At 47.9% G+C, this 22,636-nt stretch overlaps 1 protein-coding gene across 1 annotated transcript in view; it reads right to left on the bottom strand.

Annotated features, from left to right (window-relative positions):
• Window positions 1-321: 321 nt before the first annotated feature.
• The window catches only part of BTBD16 (BTB domain containing 16), a 49,617-nt gene continuing 27,302 nt past the window's right edge, over window positions 322-22,636 (bottom strand). The window contains exons 9-15 of the mRNA XM_040254937.1: window positions 20,556-20,675; window positions 8,067-8,158; window positions 7,107-7,189; window positions 5,365-5,442; window positions 4,128-4,226; window positions 1,987-2,175; window positions 322-454 (exon numbers count right to left, since the gene is read on the bottom strand). Of these exons, the coding sequence (XP_040110871.1) occupies window positions 386-454; window positions 1,987-2,175; window positions 4,128-4,226; window positions 5,365-5,442; window positions 7,107-7,189; window positions 8,067-8,158; window positions 20,556-20,675 (730 nt within the window). The 3' untranslated portion in view covers window positions 322-385. The remainder of the gene's footprint in view (window positions 455-1,986; window positions 2,176-4,127; window positions 4,227-5,364; window positions 5,443-7,106; window positions 7,190-8,066; window positions 8,159-20,555; window positions 20,676-22,636) is intronic.

Here is a 22,636-nt window from a genome sequence, read left to right as displayed (position 1 = left end):
GGCCCTCCCTATGGGATTAGTGCCCTCATTAAAACAGGCCCCAGAGTGCTCCCTACCCCCTCCACCATGTGAGGACATGGGGAGAAGACAGCCGTGTACGAACCAGAAAGCAAGCTCTCACCAGACAGCACGTGGAATCTGCAGGCGTCTCGATCTTGGACTTCCAGCCTCCAGACTGTGAGTAATCCACTTCGGTTGTTTATAAGCCCCCCGCCCCACAGTCTGCGGTGGGTTGTTATAGCAGCCCAATAGAACAAGACAGCGAACAAAAGTGCTAACGTGACCATTGCTAACAAAGAGAGTCAGCTGAATATTTGAGCAGCCCCTTTAATGTTATTTTATTTCTTCTTATGTGGACCAGTGGAAGAAATTCTCCTGAAAACTGTTAAGATAATGAGAAGACGAATGAAAAACTTGCATAGATAGGGATGCCCACAGTCTGGATTTTCAAGGCCTAAAAGATGAAACAAAACAAAGCAAATGAAACTCTTAGAATAAATGCAATCACACTCTAGAAGGGTTGAAAAGAGGAAGGCCTAGCAACTGTGTAAGGTGCTTGCTTCTCAACTCTGGCTGCACACTAAGAATCACGTAGGGAAGGTTTTTAAAACAAACTTTAAAAAATTAAGTCTAACTTGAACACAAGAGAGTGCACCAAACTTAAGGACACATCTTGATGGATTTTCCCAGGTGAGCACTCCTGTGTGGTCACCATCCTGATCAATAATAAAGAACATTTCAGTTACTTCTGAAATCTTTCTCATATTCCCTCCTGGTCAACATTCCAGCTTCCCCTGCTCCCACCTCCACAGTTAAGTTCAGTCACTCAGTCGTGTCCGACTCTTCGCGACCCCATGGACTGTGGCAGTCATGGTGATGTGGCTTCCCTGTCCATCACCAACTCCTGGAGTTTGCTCAAAGTCATGTCCATTGAGTCAGTGATGCCCCCCAACCATCTCATCCTCTGTAGTCCCCTTCTCCTCCTGCCTCCCGCCTGCACAAGGAAATTGCTATTCTGATTTCTAACATCACAGAGAATAACTTGAGAAGCTTTGAAAAATACTAATACCTGGGTCCCCCCCAGCCCCCACAGGATATCTGGTCGAGTCTGGGAGGCACTCAGACCTGGCGACTTTGCAAAGGACCAGGTGATTCTGACTGCAGCCAGGACTGGTGTGCACGCACACACCTATTCCCTGAAGGGCAGTGAGGGCTTGGATTCACAGCCTCCCAGCACTGCAGACAGGCTCTCTGGCAGTTTCTGGATTGCAGTCATCAGGAGCAAAGCCAGGTACTGAATCCACCTGGATGCCAGGGCAGCCCACTGAGGCAGATGACCTCAGTTCTCCTCGGATGAGCAACAGGCAGGTGGGCTGGGCTGTGGATTTCGGTGGAAGTGACAGGTGATGTCCAGGCAAGAGTGGAGGTGCTGACAGCAAATACCCTCCACCAAACATCCCTCCTCCCCCTAAAAGTACCCTTCCATATTTATAAAAAGGATCTGCATGCATGGGTGCTCAGCCACTTCAGTAGTGTCTGACTCTTTTCAACCCTATGGACTGTAGCCCACCAGGCTCCTCTGTCCATGGGGTTCTCCAAGCAAGAATCCTGGAGTGGGTTGCTATGCCCTCCTCCAGGGGATCTTCCTGATCCAGGGATCGAACACATGCCTCCTGTATCTCCTGTACTGCAGGCAGATTCTTTACCGCTGAGCCACTAGGGAAGCTAGAGAAAAGACCTGGTGTGACCCGAGTCAAGCAGCCTGGTTTGACTTAAGAGTTTTCAGTATGCCCAGATTTCATTCTAGGAGGTTTCTCTTTAGTGTAATTTGGAGCTGTGATAATCCTTTAAAAACCTAACAAACTTCTCCCATAGAGCACTGGAGATGTAAAGCAAGTGATCCCAAAAAAAGGTGCAGAGGAGAGAAACAGAAAAAAAAAAAAAAAAAAGAAAGAAAGAAATCAAAGAGAAAAGACGAGCACTCACGTGGCTTTTGCAGGATGGCTTGACCAACCCAAACTTCTGCGTGATCTGGTTCGTCCTGAACTCTTGCCACTTGCCATCCACCAGGGTCTGGGCTCTGATCTCGTAGGTCACCAGGCGTTCTGCTCTCAGGCTGATGGGAGTGTTCTCATAGACCGCAGAGGCACCCTCCAAGTCAGTGTGCCTTATTCTCTGCAAGAAGGGGGACCCGCCTTAGGTGGGACTGAAACCGGTGACCCAGAGTCAGCGAAACCTGCTTCCTGGCAAGCCCTCCTGTCTGATATGTGCAGGGAGCAAGCACTTCCCCATGGCCCCATTTCCCGAGCACACTTGCTGCTGAGTCAGTTGGCATTTGAACCCTTACCATGAGTAATAGCCAATGGACTGGGGTTTGGACAACTCAGGAAAATGCCAGGAAGTCAATCTGTATTGAATTGGAAGGTCTTCACATGGCTTTGCCAGAATTTAAAAACCGACATAGTATTCATATGAGCACTTTGACTACTGTTAAATAATTCATCTCTTCCATCCAGTAAAATCCATCATGTACGGAAATGCCTGAGTCATTGAAGACCAAGGACTGGCCCAAGGAAGAGATGTGACCTGCTCAAAGACACATAAAGAGGTGTGGCTAAGCTGGAAGAAAACCTGGGTTTCTCATTCACATATCCATTCATGATCCAAAGGTACCACCCCTACCTTCTTGATACTGTGATTGGCAGGGGTAATAAAGAAAGATAAGATAGGGCCTCCCTGGTGGGCCAGTGGTTAAGAATCTGCCTGCCAATGAAGGGGACAAGGGTTTGATTCCTGGTCTGGGACAATCCCTCATGCCACGGGGCAACTAAGCCCATGTGCCACCAAGCCCATGTGCCACCACTACTGAAGCCTAGAACCCGTGCTTGGCAAGCAAAGAAGCCAACGCACTTTGCAAAGGGGAGTCTGCACACTGCAGCCAGAGAAAGCTCTCCCACAGCAGTGAAGACAGTGCAGCTGAGAATAAATAAATTTTAAAGAGATATGGTAATATTAAAGATAGGGTTTCTCACGGAGCTTAAAGTTTATGAGACTTCTAATCAAATCCTAAGTGGAGCATAAGGGTCCACCATCAGAGTTGTCACCATCATCATGGGGGCCCTGTTCCAAGTTTTTTGCACAATTTAACACATTTAATACTCACAACAACCTAGGGAGGTAGGTTGTATTACCTTCTCTGTCTTAAAGTTCTGGAGAGTGGACCTTAGGAGGTTCCTAGGCTCACCAAGATCATACAGCTCACCAGGCAGTTTGAATTCAGTCTATACTCTGAAAGCCAGCTCTCCTGCCTCTCCTCAAAGTCCAGCAGGAGCTTGGACGTGAAGGCCTTCACCCTCCTGCCTCCTCCAGGGTCCTGTCCACAGCTCTGCTTTGCCACCCTAAACAAGACCATTCCCTCTGTCTTTCCAGGCACTACGCATTACCTCCACAAAAGAAGAGCCACCGGTAAAGCATCACCCAGAATGTACAAATTGAAAGCATGTTGAAAGATTTTTCCTGGCAGTCCAGGTTAAGACTTCGCTTTCCAATGCAGGGGATAGGGGTTCGATTCCTGGTTGGGGAGCTAAGATCCCGCATGCTTCATGGCCAAAAAACCAAAGCAGAAACAACATTGTAACAAATTTAATAAAGACTTTTAAAATGGTCCATATAAAAAACCCTTAAAATAAAAAAAAAGAAAGAAAATGAATTGAGCCCCAGATGTAGTTTCAGAGGACTAACATTTAACCCTGACCTTAGCAGTGGAAGCCATACAAACATGAAGACATTCAGTTTTGAGATCCTCATCCGTTAAATGGGCTAACAGCAGCATCCTCACAACGCTGTTGCAAAAATCAAATGACATCACATCTATCAGCCTGATTAACACCAGGCCTACAACACATTCCAAATGAATTAGCAATTCATGTTTAATCAATTATTATTAATTCAATATGAACTGACTGAATCTCAAAGGCTGTTTCAGAGACATACCTCTCTTAATACCAGGCCTACAACACATTCCAAATGAATTAGCAATTCATGTTTAATCAATTATTCAATATGAATCAACTGAATCTCAAAGGCTGTTTCAGAGACATACCTCTCCTCTGCTCTGTCCTTCTTACCTGCATATGAAAACTGTAGGAGGTAGTGTCATGCTTGATTCCTTTTATCTCAAAGAAGAATCCATATAAGGTAATCACTTTTGAATGTGTCGTATACTCCTAAATGAGGAAAGGTAAGCCACAAAGTGACAGGAAAAAAACACCTTCAGTATTCAAAGGGAAGAGGACATAGCAAAACCAATACTAGATGCAAAAACTAAAGGGGCTGATTTGTGATTTAAAACACAACAACAATTTTAGCCTAGGAAGGAGAAGAAAAGACAAACTGTAGCAACTTTACACATCTCTACAGGTTGGCACTCATGGGGCTATGCTTTTCACTCTACATGCCCCTTAGTGGGGAGAAGAATGAGTTAAGCATGTTCTTGGATGACCCTCAGTCTGCAGACCTTTAAAACAGAGTGTTCTGCTGCAATTCACTGGGCCTGAGAGACCCTCCACGCCCACAGCATTGCAGGGTGTCCTGGCCATTGCTGTCTGCGGTCTGTCCACTTGGACAGATCTCTGCAAGCAAGGGGCTGGACCCAGCCCATCCAGGCTTGACCCAGGGGGCAGTATCTGATGATAGATTCAGGGCCCCAAACCCCTAAAATATGAACTCTTTTGTGATCACTTCTTGGTAGCTTTATTGAAGAGGGAGGGTTGCAGTCATTTCCTGGAGAGCCATGCCTATCGAGGGAGCCCAAGACAGTGCAGCTGCTGGCCCCTCCAGCTTCTCCGGCGGCTGAGTCCCCAGGTGCTCTGCAGCCAAGCTTCCGACTCACAGCTGGTTTGAGTCTGGGCTCCATCAAAATAGCTGCCCAGAATAGCCACCCCTGGCAACCTTAACCACAGGCTTGGAGCGGAATCTCTTCTTGAGCGGTTGGCAGCTCACCATATTTGTGAGGAAGAGGATGACCAGCTCATCCCAAGTTGCCCAGGTCTTTCCTGACTTTAGAACAGAAAGTTCTACATCCCCAGGGAAATGACTCCAACCCTGAAAACTGAGACAGCTGGTCAACCTCATGGGGCACTGTAGCTGTGTATATCAAGTTACTGAATGGCCTATCCCAGGGCTCTCTCTTGTGAATTTTACCCCTGAGGGGGTGCTGAGTGTTCAAGAGCGACACCTACAATTTCCCTTTCTGCCTTGGCCATCTTGCCACAGGTAATAATTGACCATGGCCATTGTACAAAGTTCTCTAACCAAGCACAAGGTGGGATGGTCCTTCCCCTTGCTCAGCCTGGTGGTCAGTACCTGGTTAAAAAGCAGCCCGAATCTCACCGCCTGGGTGCTTAGGTCTTTCACGTGGGCCATGTCACCCCCATTCTCCAGCTGAAAGGAAAACACACATCACTTACCAGCAACCTGATTCCCCAACAACATTTTCACTGCATTGATCCCAACATCTCTCACTGTGTTCAAAAGAGTTCTGTCTCTGGAGCCTACATTCACCCATGAATCCAGTCCACAGTACTTACTGAAAACCTGCTAGTCAGGTACCCTGTTCAAAGATTTTATAGAATGCAAAGATGAGGACACGAAAAGTGCCCTAGCATTTTTTTTTTCTTAGCTGAGAAATAAAATGTGTTCATTGGGAGCCCAATCACAAGGCAGCGCATATTCTTGGCTACAAAGTCAAGACCAGGTATGGCCCCACATGGCAGGCTTGGGGTCAGGAGGGAGCAAATTTCAGGAGGATGACATTGGTGGTGGAGGGCAAAAGGAAGGAGGTGTGTGGGCCAGAAGGAGATGAAGAGGGAGGTGGGGGACTCCCTGAAGTGTCCAGCTCCAGCTCCAAGACTGTCCCCCCTCTCTCTGTCACCCCTCTCCTTCTCTGCTCCGTCAGAGCACAGTTGAGTTATGTCCCAGAAGAGCACAGTTCCGCAGAGGCCTTATCTGCTGTGCGGGGGGCCACTGAGCCCTGTGGTTTGCACATTACAATAGATGTTTGTTGAGCTGAATTGAATTTTAACTAGTGACTCATAAACCTTCAGAACTCAAACACTGCCCCATTTCATCTCTGAAAATGCACAATTGGAAGCACATAAGAAGCACAGTAGTTTACACGGACAATTCACAAAGGGGGAAACACCACATGGAAAAATATTCATATTTTCTAGTAATAAAGGGGATGCCTATTTAAAAATGAGATGCCATTGTGCACTTCACAATTGACACAAGTAATGGAAAAGGAAAATGCTCTGTGTTGCTGAGCTCAAAGGAAGGCACCTCATTTATCACTGGGGAAGGAGTAATTTGGTCCCAAGTTTGCTAATATATATCAAGAACAAAAGTGCACATTCCTTTTGGGGCCAGTATTTTTTACTCTTCAAATATTCCTATAAGAAAATAATTCCCAGTCAAAATAAACCGTCATGTGCAAATGCAGTCACCATACAGTCTATTTATAATAGTTACTGATCAGAAACACCATGACTTCTCTACAACAAAGAGGAAACCAAGTAGCACTGGCCAGGCACCAAGTGGTAGGGTTAGGGTTAGGGTTTCTGGCACATCCTTTTGGTGAAAGAGTTTGCAGCCATTAAAAACAGTGATAACAGAACATTTCATGAAGTGTTTTTTTTTTTTTTTTAAAGACTGGAAGGTCATATGCAATGAGATGATAGCAGTAGTTGTTTTGGGTGATGGGTCTGAGACTATGCGTTTGCTTTCTTTCAATTTCTCTGCATTTTGAAAAAGTCCAATAGTAAGTACATGACCTTTGCATCGGTGAGGAGACTCAATGTGGAGGGCCATGTGGCCAGTGGTCCCTGGTTCTTCAGGTCAACAGGGCTGATGCTGTAAACACCTGGGCTCCAAGGTGGGGCCACCTCCCTCCTCCCCTCCAGGCTTGGCTCTGTCTACTTCCCCTGGGGAAGGATCCAGATAGTTCCCAACCTCAGAAGCCCAGAGGTTTCAAATGCAAAACACATCCCCAGAAAAAGCGAAGGCAATTAATTTCAATAACTGTTTTTCTTGCTGAGTTGGCGACTTACCGCATGGTAGTGGTTGGCTGTAACCCGGACCAGCCAGGATTCGGGGAAGAAGTTTATGTGCCTAAGCTCTTCCAGATCCTTGCCTGGGAAGAAGCACAAAGGGAACATTCTTATGGATTTATTCCTAACAGAACCGCAAAAGTCTTGTTTACGGAGGAGAAGAGGAGGAAGTCCGGGAGCTGAGGATGGGAGAGCATTCCTATCCCATCCTTAGACATGCAGGACCCAAGTGGGACATTCCAAGGCACTTTCTCCCAAAGTGTCCACAGCCAGCCTCCCCCACCCCCCTCCCACAATCCTGCCCAGGAGGGAGTGTTGAGATCTGATAAACAAGTGTTTTTGGAGTGTCTAGAAGCCATTTGGACAAATCTAGCTGGGCTCCATCAACCATTTGTGGGGTTAGAGCTACTCATTCAATCTGGATGACTAGAAATGGCTTTGAAAAAATTCTCCAATGTCCTTTCAGATGCAAAAACCTCACCGAGTGGCCACCTGGGCTGCCCCAAATACCCTCCCCAAGAGTTCCCTCTTTTTCCAAGCCTTGCCTTGGGCCCAGAGCATAGGGATGAGGAAACTCTAGCCTGGAGCATAGAGCCACAGTTTTCTGCCAACCCACCGAGCAAGGGAATGACCCAGAGGGACTGCCGCACTAAGAGGCCAGGCACTTGGTTAGTCGGCAACAATGCAGTCCTGGGAGCCGAGTGCACTTTCACAATCACTGAGTCTCTTCCATCCATCGTCATGTTTCACAGAAACTCTGATTATCCCCATTTTACAGACAAGGAAACTGAGGCCGGGTGGCTAAGTGACTTTCCCCAAATCACACACCTTGGAAGTGATAGAGCCAGATCTCGATCTCGGCTAATTCTTTTGGAAATGGCTGGTGGGCTTCTCTGGGAGTGCTGAGGGTTGGGGCAGCCAACAGCCTCCCCTAGACGCCCTCCCACGGGCAGGACTTACCTTTGGTGATGCTGTGCAGACGCAGGCAAAGGAAGAGCGAGACCAAGTTCTGTCCCACATCCCGGTCCAGAAAGGAACAGTTCTTGGGGAAGCTTAGCAGAAGTGCAAAGAGGATAAAAGGCTTTCAGAACCCTCCTTTCTGGAATAGGCTGGGTCTCATGAAAGTCACATCAGAGGCTAAGTGAGTCCACCCAGCAGAGGTAGATGGTGCCTGGTTCTCTCTTGGATGGATGGGGAGTGTGGAAGCAGAGGGCGGCTGCCACTAAGGTTGTAACGAGACAAAAGGCTATATATCCCTCTCTGTACCACACAGTGGGTGCTTCACAAATACTTATTAAATGATGATGGAACGCATGGAATTGTACAGAGGGTTTCAAGATACATTTTCCCACTTGAGTCTCACAAGCTTTTCAAGGGGGCAGACAGGGCTAATACCATCGGCTCCATTTTACAGAGGAAAACAATGACTCAGCCAGGACTTGAACCCCTAGCTGCTGATTCTTCCTGCACACATGCTGCCCTTTGAGTAACTGGCCAAAGGGCAGTTGAGGCATTTCAAGAGCACTTTCTGGGACATCCCTAGTGGCTCGGTGGTAAAGCAGCCGCCTGTCAATGTGGGAGACACCAGAGACACGGGTTCTGTACCTGATTCTGGAGGATCTCAAGTGCCATGAAGCAACTAAGCCCATGTGCCACAAATGTTGAGCTGCTCTAGAGCCCAGGAGCCCCAGCTACTGAAACCTGAATGCCCTAGGTCCTGTGCTCTGCAGCAAGAGAAACCACTGCAATGAGAAGCCCCCAGTTTAAAAGCCCATGCAGCAACGAAGACCCAGCACAGTCAAAACTAAATAAAATTGTTTTTAAAGAAGCACTTTCTGGTAGAATTAAAAGGCAAGGTCAGATGAGTGGGTAACTCGTTTTAGCAGCTGGTTCCGGGATCAGCTCTGCGACACTGTTAATACTAAACTCGGTTAATTTCCACACGTGGCTGACGTCAGGGCTGGGCTGAGATCACACTCACCTTGAGAAGACACGTACACACATTCACTCCTGTTTTGAAACAACTTGCTTTGTAAAATAGTCACTTTTGACCAATGGGGACAACAAGGGATAATTTTCCAAGTCCCTTTGGAAACGTAGCCATTCCCTCAAGTCAGTTCCTGTATGAGACCAGCCACGGGCACTTTTAGGATATTTTTCCATGAATCAGGAGTGGTGTCCAAATCACACCCTGTCCCAGCCAGACTGAACGCGCCATTGGCTTCATGTCCCGCCTCTGCTGGGGGTGCCTACCGCCCTGCCTGGGGACCATTTGTTTTCACAAGATCTGGGAATTCCTGGGGCTCTCCAACTCCTTCACGGCAGTGGTCCCAGGAGAGAAGATCAGGGATGCTGAGGCATTGGGAGAAGGGATGGAGCATGAAGACGAGTGAGTGAATGCAAATTCAACGACTATTAGAATCCACTGGGGACCTGGGCTTCCCAGGTGGTGCAACTGGTAAAGAACCTGCCCACCAATGCAGGGGACAGAAGGGACGTAGGGTTTGATCCCTGGGTCAGGAAGGTCCCCTGGAAGAGGGCATGGCAACCCACTTCACGGTATTCTTGCCTGGATAATCCCATGGACAGAGGAACCTGGCAGGCTACAGTCCATAGGGTTGCACAGAGCTGGACACAACTGAAGCAGCTTAGCGTGCAAGCACTGGGGACCTATCTCTGGAGTGGATGGACCAGGCATAAATAAAGGAAGGCTGATACTTCCAGGAGTGCAAGGCTATTGGTCCTGGAACCAGCCCTCCATTACCTGGGCAGTAAGAACTGGGCTAGTGGGGGCCATGCCAGTACCCCAAGAAACACGGACCTCTTAGCTGGACCAAAAACTCTTGCTTGCCTCCTTTTTCTGATTTGAATGCCACTTCCTTCTCTGTCTCTCTCTTACCATTTAATGGAAGAAGAAGCTGGGCAGCATCGTGGCAGTTTCAGGCATCAAGGAGGGAAGAAGGGGCTGATGGCACAGCATCCCCGTCCAGATTCGTGCTCTGAGGAATAAGCCTGTCCTCTCGGCAAGGGCTCCGCCAACTCAGAGCAGCCCGGGAGAAGACCGAACTTGCTGGAGCTGCAGGTTAATATGGTCTCAGCCCAGAAGGGAAAGGATCATCTAGAAGACAGATTTCCCCTCCAGCTCAGAAGCCCCCAGGTGCCAACTCCACAGCTTGTGGGAAGGATGCTGGGAGGGTAAGGAGGGACCCGAGGCTCCCTGCAAGAGGCACTCAGACCTAACAACCATCAGCCAGAATCTCTACGGAGAGACCTCCTCCCCGAGAGGACTCTGGAAGGGTTTTGTTGAGACAGGCCCCTTGGGTCACAGGAAGTGGCACTGATGGTAGCTGACTTGGCCAGGTCACAAGTCAGCTCATCCATTGCCAGTCATGCTTGGGGTCCCTGAGCTTGGGCCCTGTAGTCAGACAGACCAGGTTCTAGTCCTGAGGCAGCCAGCCATCAGCCATGGGATCCCGCTTCCCCAGGCTTCCATCTCCTTCTCCGTCCGGGGGGACAATAGTCACATGTTCTTCCCTGGGAGAAGTAGAGGTGACAGTTCTTGTGAAGCGCTGGGCACAGCTGCTGGTCCCAGTGGTACTCTGGTCCTCTCATTACCACCATCGTCTCCTCCTCCCAGGGAAAGAGACCTGGACTGGAGCCGGTCAAATGCAGGATCAGTTTTTTGGTGGCATTCATTATCACTTATTGTTCAGTCGCTCGGTCGTGTCTGACTCTTTGTGACCCCACGAACGGCAGCACACCAGGCTTCCCTGTCCTTCACCATCTCCCAGAGTTTGCTTAAACTCATATCCACAGAGTCAATGATGCCATCCAACCATCTCATCCTCTGTCATCCCCTTCTCTTCCTGCTTTCAATCTTTCCCAGCATCAGGGTCTTTTCCAATGAGTCAACTCTTCGAATGAGGTGGCCAAAGTATTGGAGCTTCAGCTTCAACATCATCCTTCCAATGAATATTCAGGGTTGATATCTTTTAAGACTGACTGGTTTGATCTCCTTGCTGTCCAAAGCTGCCACCCTCTAACTCAATGGAGCTCCAGGCCACCTCAAAGGAAGTAAACAGTGGCCTCAGCTGCTAATTCTCTATATTCCACAAATATCTGAGTGGTGTGGTCCAACCCCTCAAATCAATAAATCAGTGGGCATAATCTTACCCCTAGAGCCAAGGGGGTGGACCACGGCAGAGCCGGGACTCTGTCGAGACTTCTGGAGACAGCCCGAGCATATCAATCTAACTCAATTCCGCTGGTCAGGGTGGGGAGGGGTGGCATCTGGATTTTCTAGGCCAAGGATGAACACACTCATCAGTCTCTTTATGTCACATGAAGTGGGGAAGCTGGCTGTGGAGTCAGAGCCCCTTCGCATGGCTGTTTGGTGGACTCAAAGGCTGGCCTGGCTTCCCCTGGTGCTGAGCTCTGTCTGTACAGACACTTTGGGGTTAGCAAGGGCATGGCAACCCAGTCTAGTATTCTTGCCTGGAGAATTCCATGGACAGAGGAGCCTGGTGGACTACAGTCCATGGGGTCGAAGAGTTGGACACACTGACTAACGTTTCTGAGAAAAGCTTCAGGCTATGGTATCTGACTCTTAAAGGTCATCGGAAACCCTTGGAGCATGAGCCCCTTAGGGAGGATGGTTCATAGATCCTTGGTTCTGAAAGACACACTCAGGTCACCTCTGGGTTCTGCTCACAAGGCACTGGGAACAAATCCCTCCTTCTGACCTCCTGAAAGACAGCGCCGAGGAAAAGTCTCCATCAGACCAGTGCAGGTTGTCACTTTAGAGCTGCTGTGAGCCATGACCTTCTCCTTTCCTCCACCCTGTCATCAGTTAGAATCACTTACCCTTCAGACTCAGAGCCCCATTAGCCCAGCACTTCAACTTTTAGCCTTTTAAATGCACACTCTAAAATTCTGACTCATGCTACAGCATAGAGGAAACTTGAAGACATTACGCTAAGTGAAATAAGCCAGACACAAAAGGACAAATACTGTATGACTCTACTTATATGAGGTTCCTGCTGCTATTTAAATGCTAAGTTGTGTCAGACTCTTTGAGACCCCATGGACTGTCGCCCACCAGGCTCCTCTGTCCGTGGGATTCTCCAGGCAAGAAGACTGGAGTGGGTTGCCATTTCCTTCTCCAGGGACTCTTCTCGGCCCAGGGTTCAAACCTGTGTCTCCTGCTTAGCAAGCGGATTCTTTACCACTGAGTCAACCTGGGAAGCAGATGAGGTTCCTAAACAGTAAAATTCACAGAGACAAAGATAGAATGCTGGTTGCCAGGGGTGGAGGGAGAGAGGAATGGGCATTTATTGCTTTATGTGTACGGAATTTCAGCTTAGGAAGAACAAGTTCAGAAGAAGGATGATGGGAACCATTGTACGACAGTGAGAATGTACATAATGCCCCTGAGATGTACACATAAAAACGAGTAAAATGGTCATTTTTATGTTCTTATGTACTTTTTACCTCAATAAAAAATTGGTGTTAAAAATGACTTCATCTCTATAAGAAATGTTTGAATATTTCATATTTTAAAGTGACATTTGAAATACATGACAGACTTGGGGGTGATAATACACGACAAGAAAGGGAAAGGGCTTTTTTTCAAAAGGGAACTCGGTGCAGAAGACCCGGACACCTTCTGAAACCCAAGAAGCAGGAAATGATCCCCTCAGCTCCCGACACCAAAGTGTGGTAAAGAAACAACAGCTCTGAATGTCGCCAGCACCACCATCACCCACCAAATGTCACTGCTGTTCAGGGCGTCCTGCCAAGGGCCGTGCTGGGCCTCTGCTTTGAGTCAGAATGAACCTACGTCAGACTGAGGAGGGAGCATTGTTAACCTCCAGTCAGTAAACAGCAGCAGTGGGACTCAGACTCAGGGCTGACACCTTTCAACACACACCTCATTTATGGAATACGTTTGGCCCTGCTTCCTGGATTGTCAACTCTGTGAAGATGGGGATTTTCATCTGTTCTGTTTACTCATGTTCACAGCACCCTTTACAGTGTCTGGCTCTCCGCCAGCTTGCAATAATGTTAAGTGAATTAACCGGATGAATGACCTGGTCCTTGCCGACCCACCAGCCTCAGTCGAACCATCCCACCCCTCCGCTTACCCGTAGTTCCTAGGAATGCAGCTCCAGGCCAGTGCATGTGTGTGCTCACACACATATACACATCACACACACGTGCATGCACAGACCAGGCTATTCTATGGCAATTTTCCTAAATCCTCGTGGGGTTCTGTCTGTTGTTGCCATGCTTATTTGTCAGGCCAAGTCCTATTGGTCATTTATCAAGAGCAGTCAATGTCATCTTGACAAGGAAGATGAAGATAGTCCTGACCTTTGCCCAAAGGCAGAACTGAGACTAGAAATGTTATCTAATAATGACTCTAAATGCCCTTTGCAAAGGCCTCCTGCCTTCAGACACATTCCTTGTGTTCTCCAAAGTCTCCACTCTTATGGTTGAAGAGGACGTTTGGGGTTCACCCAGTTTGGGTAAAAGGGCTTCCTGGGTAGTTTCCCTTCCCACTTCCCAGGCGTAGTGGTGAAGAATCTGCCTGGTAATACAAGAGATGTAGGTTTGATCCCTGGGCTGGGAAGATCCCTTGCAGTAGAAAATAGCAACCCACTCCAGTATTCTTTCCTGCCTGACAAATCCATGGACAGAGAAGCCTGGCGGGCTACAGTCCACTGGGGTTGCAAAGAGTCAAACATGACTGAGTGACTGAGCAGGCATACACAGTTTGCGTGGAAAGCCAAGAAGCCAGGTGAGGGAAGTGCAAAGGTAGTAAGGAATAGGAATCAATGATATTTAGGCCCCTTGAAAAGAAGGAGATTCAATTTCCTGGAAGCCAAGCTAAGGGAGACGGGAGCCATGTGGTCAGAGTCAGAGAAGAAATCAAACCAAGAAATGCAAAAGTCAGGTCATGAGAAATCCTGACTTGAAATATATGAACCTCCCTGCATAGGGCTTAATAGAGAGACTCTGAGAGAGAACAACTTAACCACCTGCACGTCCATGACTCATGGAATACTTCAAAATGAATGTTCCTGTAAAGAGATCTGAGTTTCACACCAAGGTTGCCCAGTTTTATGAATACTGCATGGTTACATCTGTAAACGCCATCCATTAATCACAGGAGATGCACGGCTTCTGCCTGACCTGGCACCCAGCATTATAGTGTATTTCATTCCAGACGCCTGAGGGCTGGGCCACTAGGGATACAGGGCATGGCTGGGTGGCTCTCCTTGGAGGCTCCTCTCGAGAGGTATATGTGAGTCAAGAGGTATATGTGAGGAGGTGGTGCTGGGCTTGTCAGACCAGGGTGCACACACACAGCCAGCACATGCTCTTGTTTTCTCTGCAAGAAACTTAGAAGGAATCCGTCCAGTGTGCAGGTGAGATCCAGGAAGACTTCCAGGAGGAGTCCTTAAGCTCTGTAAAAATTGGGTCAGATTTGGACAGGACATGGGAAGGAGGAGGAGCTTCCCTGGTGGCTCAGACGGTAAAGAATCTGCCTGCAATGCAGGAGACCTGGGTTGGGAAGATCCCCTGGAGAAGGGAATTGCCTGGAGAAATCTATGCACAGAGGCTACAGTCCATGGGGTCACAAAGAGTTGGACACGACTGAGCGACTCGCACTATTACTTTCACTAGGAAGGAGAAGACTTAACTGCAGAGGTCAGAGAAATCTAATATTTGGGACTGGGTGGAAACTGACTTCACTGACTGCTTTCAATGACCTCCTTCTGGTGAGATTGCTGGAATCCACCCTTGCAGTGTCTGCGAGGGACCCATTTAGGGCTTAATAAAGCAGCTAAAGACAAGAAAAACAGGTCTGTTCATGACTTGCCCTTAACTCTAAGATCTCAAAGGATATGTCTGAAGATCTAGGCGGCCCAGGTCCACCCAGCTCCACCACCAATTTGCAAAAGTAAGCCCCTACCCTCCCTGGCCATTCATCCCTGAATAGATTTTACAGACATACTGTTGAGTAAAAGAAGCCAGACATGAAAAGTCTATGCTCTAAGAGTCTATTTATATAAAATTCAAAAGCAGCCAAGACAACCTCCTAGAAAAAGAAAGCAGGATATTGTTTACCTTGGTGTGAGATAGTGACTGAGATAAGACACATTAGGGGGCTGGTCAAGTTCTGATTCTTGGTCTGGGTACTGGTTATGGGCTTCCCTGGTGGCTCAGGTAGTCAAGAATTCACCTGCAATGGAGGAGACACGGGTTCGATCCTTGGGTTGGGAAGATCCCATGGAGGAGGACATGGTAACCCACTCCAGTATTCTTGCCTGGAGAACCCCATGGACAGAGGAGCCTGGTGGGCCACAGTTCGTGGGGTTGCAAAAGTGGGAATGAGTAACTAAACAGGTGTGTGCACTTTGTGGAAATTAATTGAGCTGTTCACTTAAGGTCTGTGAACTTTGCTGTATGTTTTATATTTTGATGAAAAATGTACTTTAAAAAAAAGTGGAAAATTTGCCTCTGGCCCTTTTCCCATGGATGAGTCTTTACAGCTCCCCTGGGCTTCTCAGACTGCTAAGTGGTAAATGAAATGATGACTTTTCCTCCATGGACCAATGAAGGCAATGGTTTTGCTTACATTTTTTTTGTTGTTTTTCTTACAAGGAAATGTTAAATTTAATTCTGGACAGACTATTTGTTTTTCTAAATTAACTACTGCCAGGAAAACAGGCTGTGTGCGCCGAGCTGTGTGCCTGTGCATGTGTGTATGTGTGCGCATGTAAGTGTACACACACGCATGTTCCCTTTGTATATTGATGTGTTTAGACAAAAATGAAAATAAGCTTGAAGATGTTCTTAAACATGGTGATGGGAAAATGAATTGCCCGTTTAACTTTCCACTGGTGTCCCCATTAGTGTTAATCGCTCGGTCATGTCCAACTCTTTGTGACCACATGGACTGTAGCCCGCCAGGCTCCTGTGTCCATGGAATTCTCCAGGCAAGAATCCTGGAGCGGGTAGCCATTCCCTTCTCCAGGGGATCTTAAGGATCCAGAAATCGAACCCGAGTCTCCTGCACTGCAGGCAGATTCTTCACCCTCTGAGCCACCGTTGGTGCCACTGGCATAGAGAAAATGTCCAGTAATTATGTTGAATGAATGAAAAAAAATAGAGGAATAAAACAACACAAGTGAGTACAAAAGACTTGGACATACCTCTTTACTTGCAGGTACAGTGGTGCCGAAGGAGTTAACTACTCAAATACCTTCCCCCCTAGCTCAAGACATTGCCAAGACAGATGAGCAAAGGAGTGTCTGGCCTATTTGGCTCAGGGGCTGCTCCAAACCCTGCTTTCTGGACGCTGGGCTGCTGCTGGTCCAGCTGGAACCCCAAGCTGCAGCTCAGCCTTTCTCTTGGCTGCTCTGACATTCAGGCAGCTAGTCTCGCTGCTGTCATATTATGAAAGCCCCGTTGCGGAGGTCCCCGTACTGGGAAGGTCCACTCTGACCTCCCTTCTAAACCACTCTGACATTTAAATAATTGCAACAACAGATGCAACTGTAAAAATGGGGCCAGACAGCCAACTCCCTTCGTTCTCATTCCCAGGCCTGTGTAGTGTCTCCCGAGGTCTGCCCCTCTGCCCCACCTTTCAGTGCTCCTGGCGTGTCCCCATCAGTGGCCATGGAAACTTCCCTGCCTAGCTGTTCCCTCTGTCTTCACTGGACTATGGAGCTCAGCTCTCTTGGTGACTCAGTTCTGGAGACCATGGCTTCCCGATGTCTCCCTCCTCCACCCTGGGAGCAGAGATGCCTTCTCGAAGCCCGAGCCCTCAGGCCAGCAGCTCTGAAGCTCAGCCCTGAAGATCCTCAGGCCAACACAGAGCCTGGGCACCGCCAATGCTTGCTCATGTCCTAGGTCGGCATCACCAACCTAGTGAGGCATTATTTCTCACTGAACCTCATGAAAGCCTTAGAACTCTTCCTAGTCTAGTCCACCAAAGAGGCCCTACTCATCAATAAAGATGGAGGGACTTCCCTAGCATTCCAGGGGTTAAGACTCTGCTCTTATCCACTGCAAGGGGCACAGGTTCCATCTCTGGTCTGGGAACTAAGTTCCCACATGCCACAGGGTGTGGCCTAAATACATACATAAACAAATAAGGAGATTTATCAGCCACCCCTCTTATTTTGAGTTGCAGCAGACATGCTGTTCTCTGAGTCTGGCATCGGCATAGTAAGACCCACTTCTCTGATGAATGTTTGATGGAATCTCATCATTCCCTAAGCTTTTATATGCTCAGCATGGTGCTCTGTAAACTGGGGCTGCAATAAAGGATTATAAACCCTCCCTTTCAAGCTGCTTATGACGTGCCCGGGGAGGCAGAATGCATGTGCCCACCAAGCTGTTCAGTGGGAACCAGTGGTTGAAGCTCCCACGGGGTCCCCTCCATGGATGGAGAGAGAAGAGGAGGCAACTCCAGCTGGCTGGAGTGGGGGTGCCTGGGAGGGAGACTACTGATCCCTTGGCTCAGTTCGTTCAGTCCCTCAGTCGTGTCCGACTCTTTGCAACCCCAGGGACTGCAGCATGCTAGGCCTCCCTGTCCATCACCAACTCCCAGAGTTTACTCAAACTCATGTCATCCAACCATCTCATCCTCTGTTGTCCCCTTCTCCTGCCCTCAATCTTTCCCAGCATCAGGGTCTTTTCAAATGAGTCAGCTCTTCGCATCAGGTGGCCAAAGTACTGGAGTGTCAGCTTCAACATCAGTCCTTCCAATGAACACTCGGGACACGCATTTGGGAGGTGAAGCCACTGACCAGGGAGCACCTGTGGGTGCCACAATTCTGAGCTTGGGGAGTGAGCTGGGATGGGAAGCGAGCCACCCATAGTCCTAAAAACAGGCCATGGGCCTCCAAGTTGGGGGTGAGCCTGGGTGACCACCAGGGGCAAGAGCATCTGAGGTCCAGAACTGTCTCGTCTTTTCTCCCAGGTGGACACCAAACTTGCCGGAGGGAGAGGGAGGGGGAGGGAAGGAGGGATGCAGGGCAGGTGGGCAGGCTGGCAGGACTCTCTCCCACCCTGCAGTCAGAGAACACAGCGCCGGGTAGAGGATACCATCCCGACTGCTCAGGTTGGGCAGGGAGGCCATTTGGAAACACGTGAACGGTTTCCAACAAGGAATCCCTGCAGGCTCAGGGGCCTTGGAGAAACGCACGACGCAGAGGGCTGAGGTCCGGGATCAAAATGGAATCACTGTGGATTTGGGAGGAATGGAGAAGCTACGACTGTGAGACCCACCCCAAGGCAGGAGGAAGCTTCAAGACCCCAGCTCAGACAGGCCCAGGAATCCTCACTTTCAGGGCCACACGCCTCAGCTCCCTCACTTCCACTTGTTCCTCTCCCAGTAAAAAACAGTTGAAATGAATCACCTACATTCTAGCTCATTTCCTATCTCCCGGTTCTAGACGTTTCCAGTAGGAGAGCTAACCTGGTGCCAAGTAGTGACTTTTCCTGGTGTGCATGACTCACTGGAAAAAGTGCCTCTTGGGCTATTAAAAGAGTTGGGGGGGTGTGGATTTAAGACATTTGAGTTCAAAGCAAATTATATAGAAGCTAAGCAAGGACCTATCATTCTGGCAATGAATACTGCTTTCCCCCGATAACAACACAGGAAAAAATGGGCTCTTTAGTTGACGTGGTACACAGATGTTCTAGGAAAGGATTAACTACTTCAGAACAAGGCCAGTGAAACTTGGCATAAGCAGGTCAACGTGCTGATGAATATGTGGAAGGCATGTTTCTCTGCTAAATGCACTTGTGCAAAAGGAAAGGCACCTCCTGATTTCCTTGAACACACCTTGTCTTGCTTGGAAGCCCCCATCACTGCTGATGTGGGGAACAGAAGATAAGCCTGCCCATGAAGGAAAGACAATCCATCTAGGGTAGATCCTCCCGGAGCTGTCTTTGCCCATAGGACCACCACACTCAGCCACCAGCTTGGATGATATGAGAGTATTTGCAAGGTTTTAATAGAGGCTAAAAAGACACAGTGGGTTTCCCAGGTGGCTTAGTGGTAAAGAATCTGCCTGCCAAGGCAGGAGACGTGGGTTTGATCCCTGATCCAGGAAGATGCCCTGGAGAAGGAAATGGAAGCCCACTGCAACATTCTTGCCTGGGAAATCCCATGGACAGAGGAGCCTGGTGGGCTCCAGTCCACAGGGTCACAAAGAGCTGGACACGCCTGAAGGACTAAACAGCAACAAAGAGATGCAAAATAGGTTACTGCGCTCACCTTCACCCTCAGCCTGTTCCTGGGCCCCGTACTGCCCAAACTGACACTGCTAATGGGCTGAACAGATAGAAAACACAGGCAGAGGAGGACACAGCAGGGGAAGAAGATGCACTCCAAGGCAAGTGGCTAATAACAGCACTGAACCGGGCGGCAGCCTCAGGACTGTTCTGAACACCAAACCCGGGGATTCACTACTGAACCACCTGCAGCATGAGCAAGAGAGGAACCCTCTCATTCTAGGAATGGCAAGCGAAGCTTCTTGGCATTTGGCAAGTCTGGGTTCAAGTCAGGCTCTGTCCCTTATGATCTCTGACAAGATAGTCATCTCCACCTCAGTTTCCTCAATCTGTAAAATGGGAATAATAAAACCAGCCCCAAGTACGATGTAGATTAAATGAGATTACAAATAGAAAGTACTGATCAGAATTGCTGCATTTAGTAAGCATAATTAAATGGTGCCCATCCTAATCCTGTAACAGTTATTTATTTTTAAAATTAATTGGGGTATAGTAAAATTATCATAGTCGCTTTACAATGTTCCGTTAGTTTCTGCAATACAGCAAAAGGAATCATTTATATATGTATATCTATATCCCCTCTTTCTGTAATTGTCATTTTTCACTGAAATGTTGAGATATATAACTTTTAGAATTTATAAGCTTAGAGAGTCTAAGAGACTAGATTAATGCTATGAAGTCCTTTTAAGTTCAAACGTTTTTTCATCTGTCCAGAACATTCGGAAGGCTACTATCTAGTGAAACACAAACCAGGATGCTCTGGTCTGATTTTGGTATATTTTAAGTATGAAAAACTCAAGGCCAGTACAGAATGGTGATTTTCCTGAGGGGAAAAAAAGTACAGTTTGCATCACGTTTTTTACTGGACGTAGAACATGTGACTGTCATAGACATGATACAGACTCACAGTCTCGGCACAGACGCACATGACTGTCTCATAACGCCTATTATACACTTTGTAAAGTGACCTAGTGGTGCAAAGTTATCCCATGACCTTAGATCCCATAAGAAACCTGCATTGTAAGCCCTCTGAATGATACTATGAAAAATAGTATCGCTAACGCTTCCTCCATGGTATTATGAGCAAAGAAACAGTGTGTGCACAATTCGTCAATCAGCACTAAGTTACGTTACCTGCTAAAAAACATCAACACGGTTTCGTACATTGGAAACGTCTGAGTTTTGTTGTTCAGCTGCAAGTAGACCCACAAAAGGAGTGTTTTCAGAAGGTGAAACTCACTAAAAGTAAACAACCTGGCCAAAATAAAAGATTGAGAAGTCAGTTGAGGAGTAACAAAAACCACGCTGTACGTATGAACGTGAAAAGTGGAGAGTGAATTCAGGAAGGAGGCGACGCCACCCTGAGTCTGTGTGTGGACTCACAGAGAGATACCAAGGCTCAGGTCACTCAGCTGGTAACTGGCATGGCTGGGATTTGACCTTCAGCCAAGCTGAGCCTTCACCCATCTGCTGTGCACTGTAAAATCATGACCATCTCACTGAATGAGCTCCTAGTAGGAGACGGTGTTCTCAAGGTGGTTCCATCTGTCCTCTTATTAAATTCCGCCCAGTAACCCTGCAAAGTTGGGATATATTTCTTACTTTTATAGATGTGGCTTCCCTGGTGGCTCAGACGGAAAAGAATCTGCCTGCAATGCAGGAGACCCAGGTTCAATCCCTGGGTCGAGAAGATCCCTGAAGAAAGGCATGACAACCCACCCCAATATTCCTGCCTGGAGAATTCCATGGACAGAGGAGCCTGGTGGGCTACAGTCCATGGGGTTGCAAAGAGTCAGACATGACTGAATGACTAGCACTTTTACTTTCATACTTTATAGATGTGGATATTATTGAGACTGACCTTGTTTATTTAAAAATTTAATGTTTTGTTATCATGTTAATTTTCACTGTAAAATATGGCACTAAGATATAGTTTATCTCAGTGACTGAAGGTTTTTGGTGTCCCTTAAATTTTGCACCCGAGGTGAATGCCTCCTTGGTCATATTCCAGTCCCGGGCCCAGCTAAGGAATAACTTGTCCAGCGTCATACAGTTCTGATCAGACCTGGGCAGGGGTCAGTTCTGCCCCAAGTTGGCTGTGGAATCTCTTGCAGGCTGTTTTCCGGCCCTGCAGCTGCAACTCTCTCATCTGTAATGTAGCAATTACAGCCATTGCTAAGAGGATACAGTAAGTCCCCTACATACACAAAGCTCTTTCTGAGAGCGAGCTCAGAAGTCCAATTTGTCCCTAAGTCCAACAAACTTTTAATCCCTGGGTCAGGAAGATCCCCTGGCGAAGGGAATGGCAACCCACTCCAGTATTCTTGCCAAAAAATATTCCATGGGCAGAGGAGCCTAGCAGGCGGGCTGCAGTCTGTGGGGTCAGAAAGACTCGGACACAACTGAGCGACTAACACTTTCACACTTTCCTACAAACTTAGCCTAGGTACCCAACTAACACAATTAGCTATTTACCATTGGTTTTACGCTTGTTTCCAGACATCTTAGACTTGAAGCAAAGATCCTGTACCATATACATTATTGTACAGTAAAGTACACAAAAACACAATTGCTTATAGAGGGTGCACACATGTGATGTATGCCAGGCATGTGAACTAACTCATATGACTGGACATGAATGAATGCACATTCACAGCTTTGAAAGCTCAAAGCTTGAAGTATGTTGGAGACTGACTGTACTATGAAGGCTGTATGAGGTGAGTTTGTATGAGTTGTGTGAGTTTCCTGTCACTGCTGTAATAAACTGCCACAAACCAAGTGGCTTAAAACAACACAAATTTGTTGTTTTTCAGTCACTAATTCATTTCTGACTCTGCGACCTCAGGGACAGCAGCATGCTAGCCTCCCCTGTCCTTCAGTATCTCCTGGAGTTTGCCCAAATTCATGTCCATTGAGTCGGTCATGCTATCTAACCATCTCATCCTCTGCTGCCCCCTTCTCCTTTTGCCTTCAGTCTTTTGTTACAGAATCCCTAAGTACAAAATGAACCTCACTGGGTTAAGATAAGGGTGTCAGCGTGGTCATGCTCCTTCCTGAGGTTCTAGGGGAGAATCTTTTCTTTGCCTTTTCCAGCTCCTAGAGGCCACTGGCACGCCTTGGCTTGTGGCCCCCTCCTGTATCTTCCAGCCAACAGCACAGCATCTTCAAATCTCCCTCTGATTCTGACTCTTCCTCTTCCCTCTCCCACATTGAAG

This window comes from Oryx dammah, unplaced genomic scaffold, assembly GCF_014754425.2.
Source record: "Oryx dammah isolate SB20612 unplaced genomic scaffold, SCBI_Odam_1.1 HiC_scaffold_14, whole genome shotgun sequence".
NCBI lineage: Eukaryota > Metazoa > Chordata > Mammalia > Artiodactyla > Bovidae > Oryx > Oryx dammah.
The sequence above is the reverse complement of the archived record's forward strand: the minus strand, read 5'-3'. Positions and strand labels throughout refer to the sequence as shown.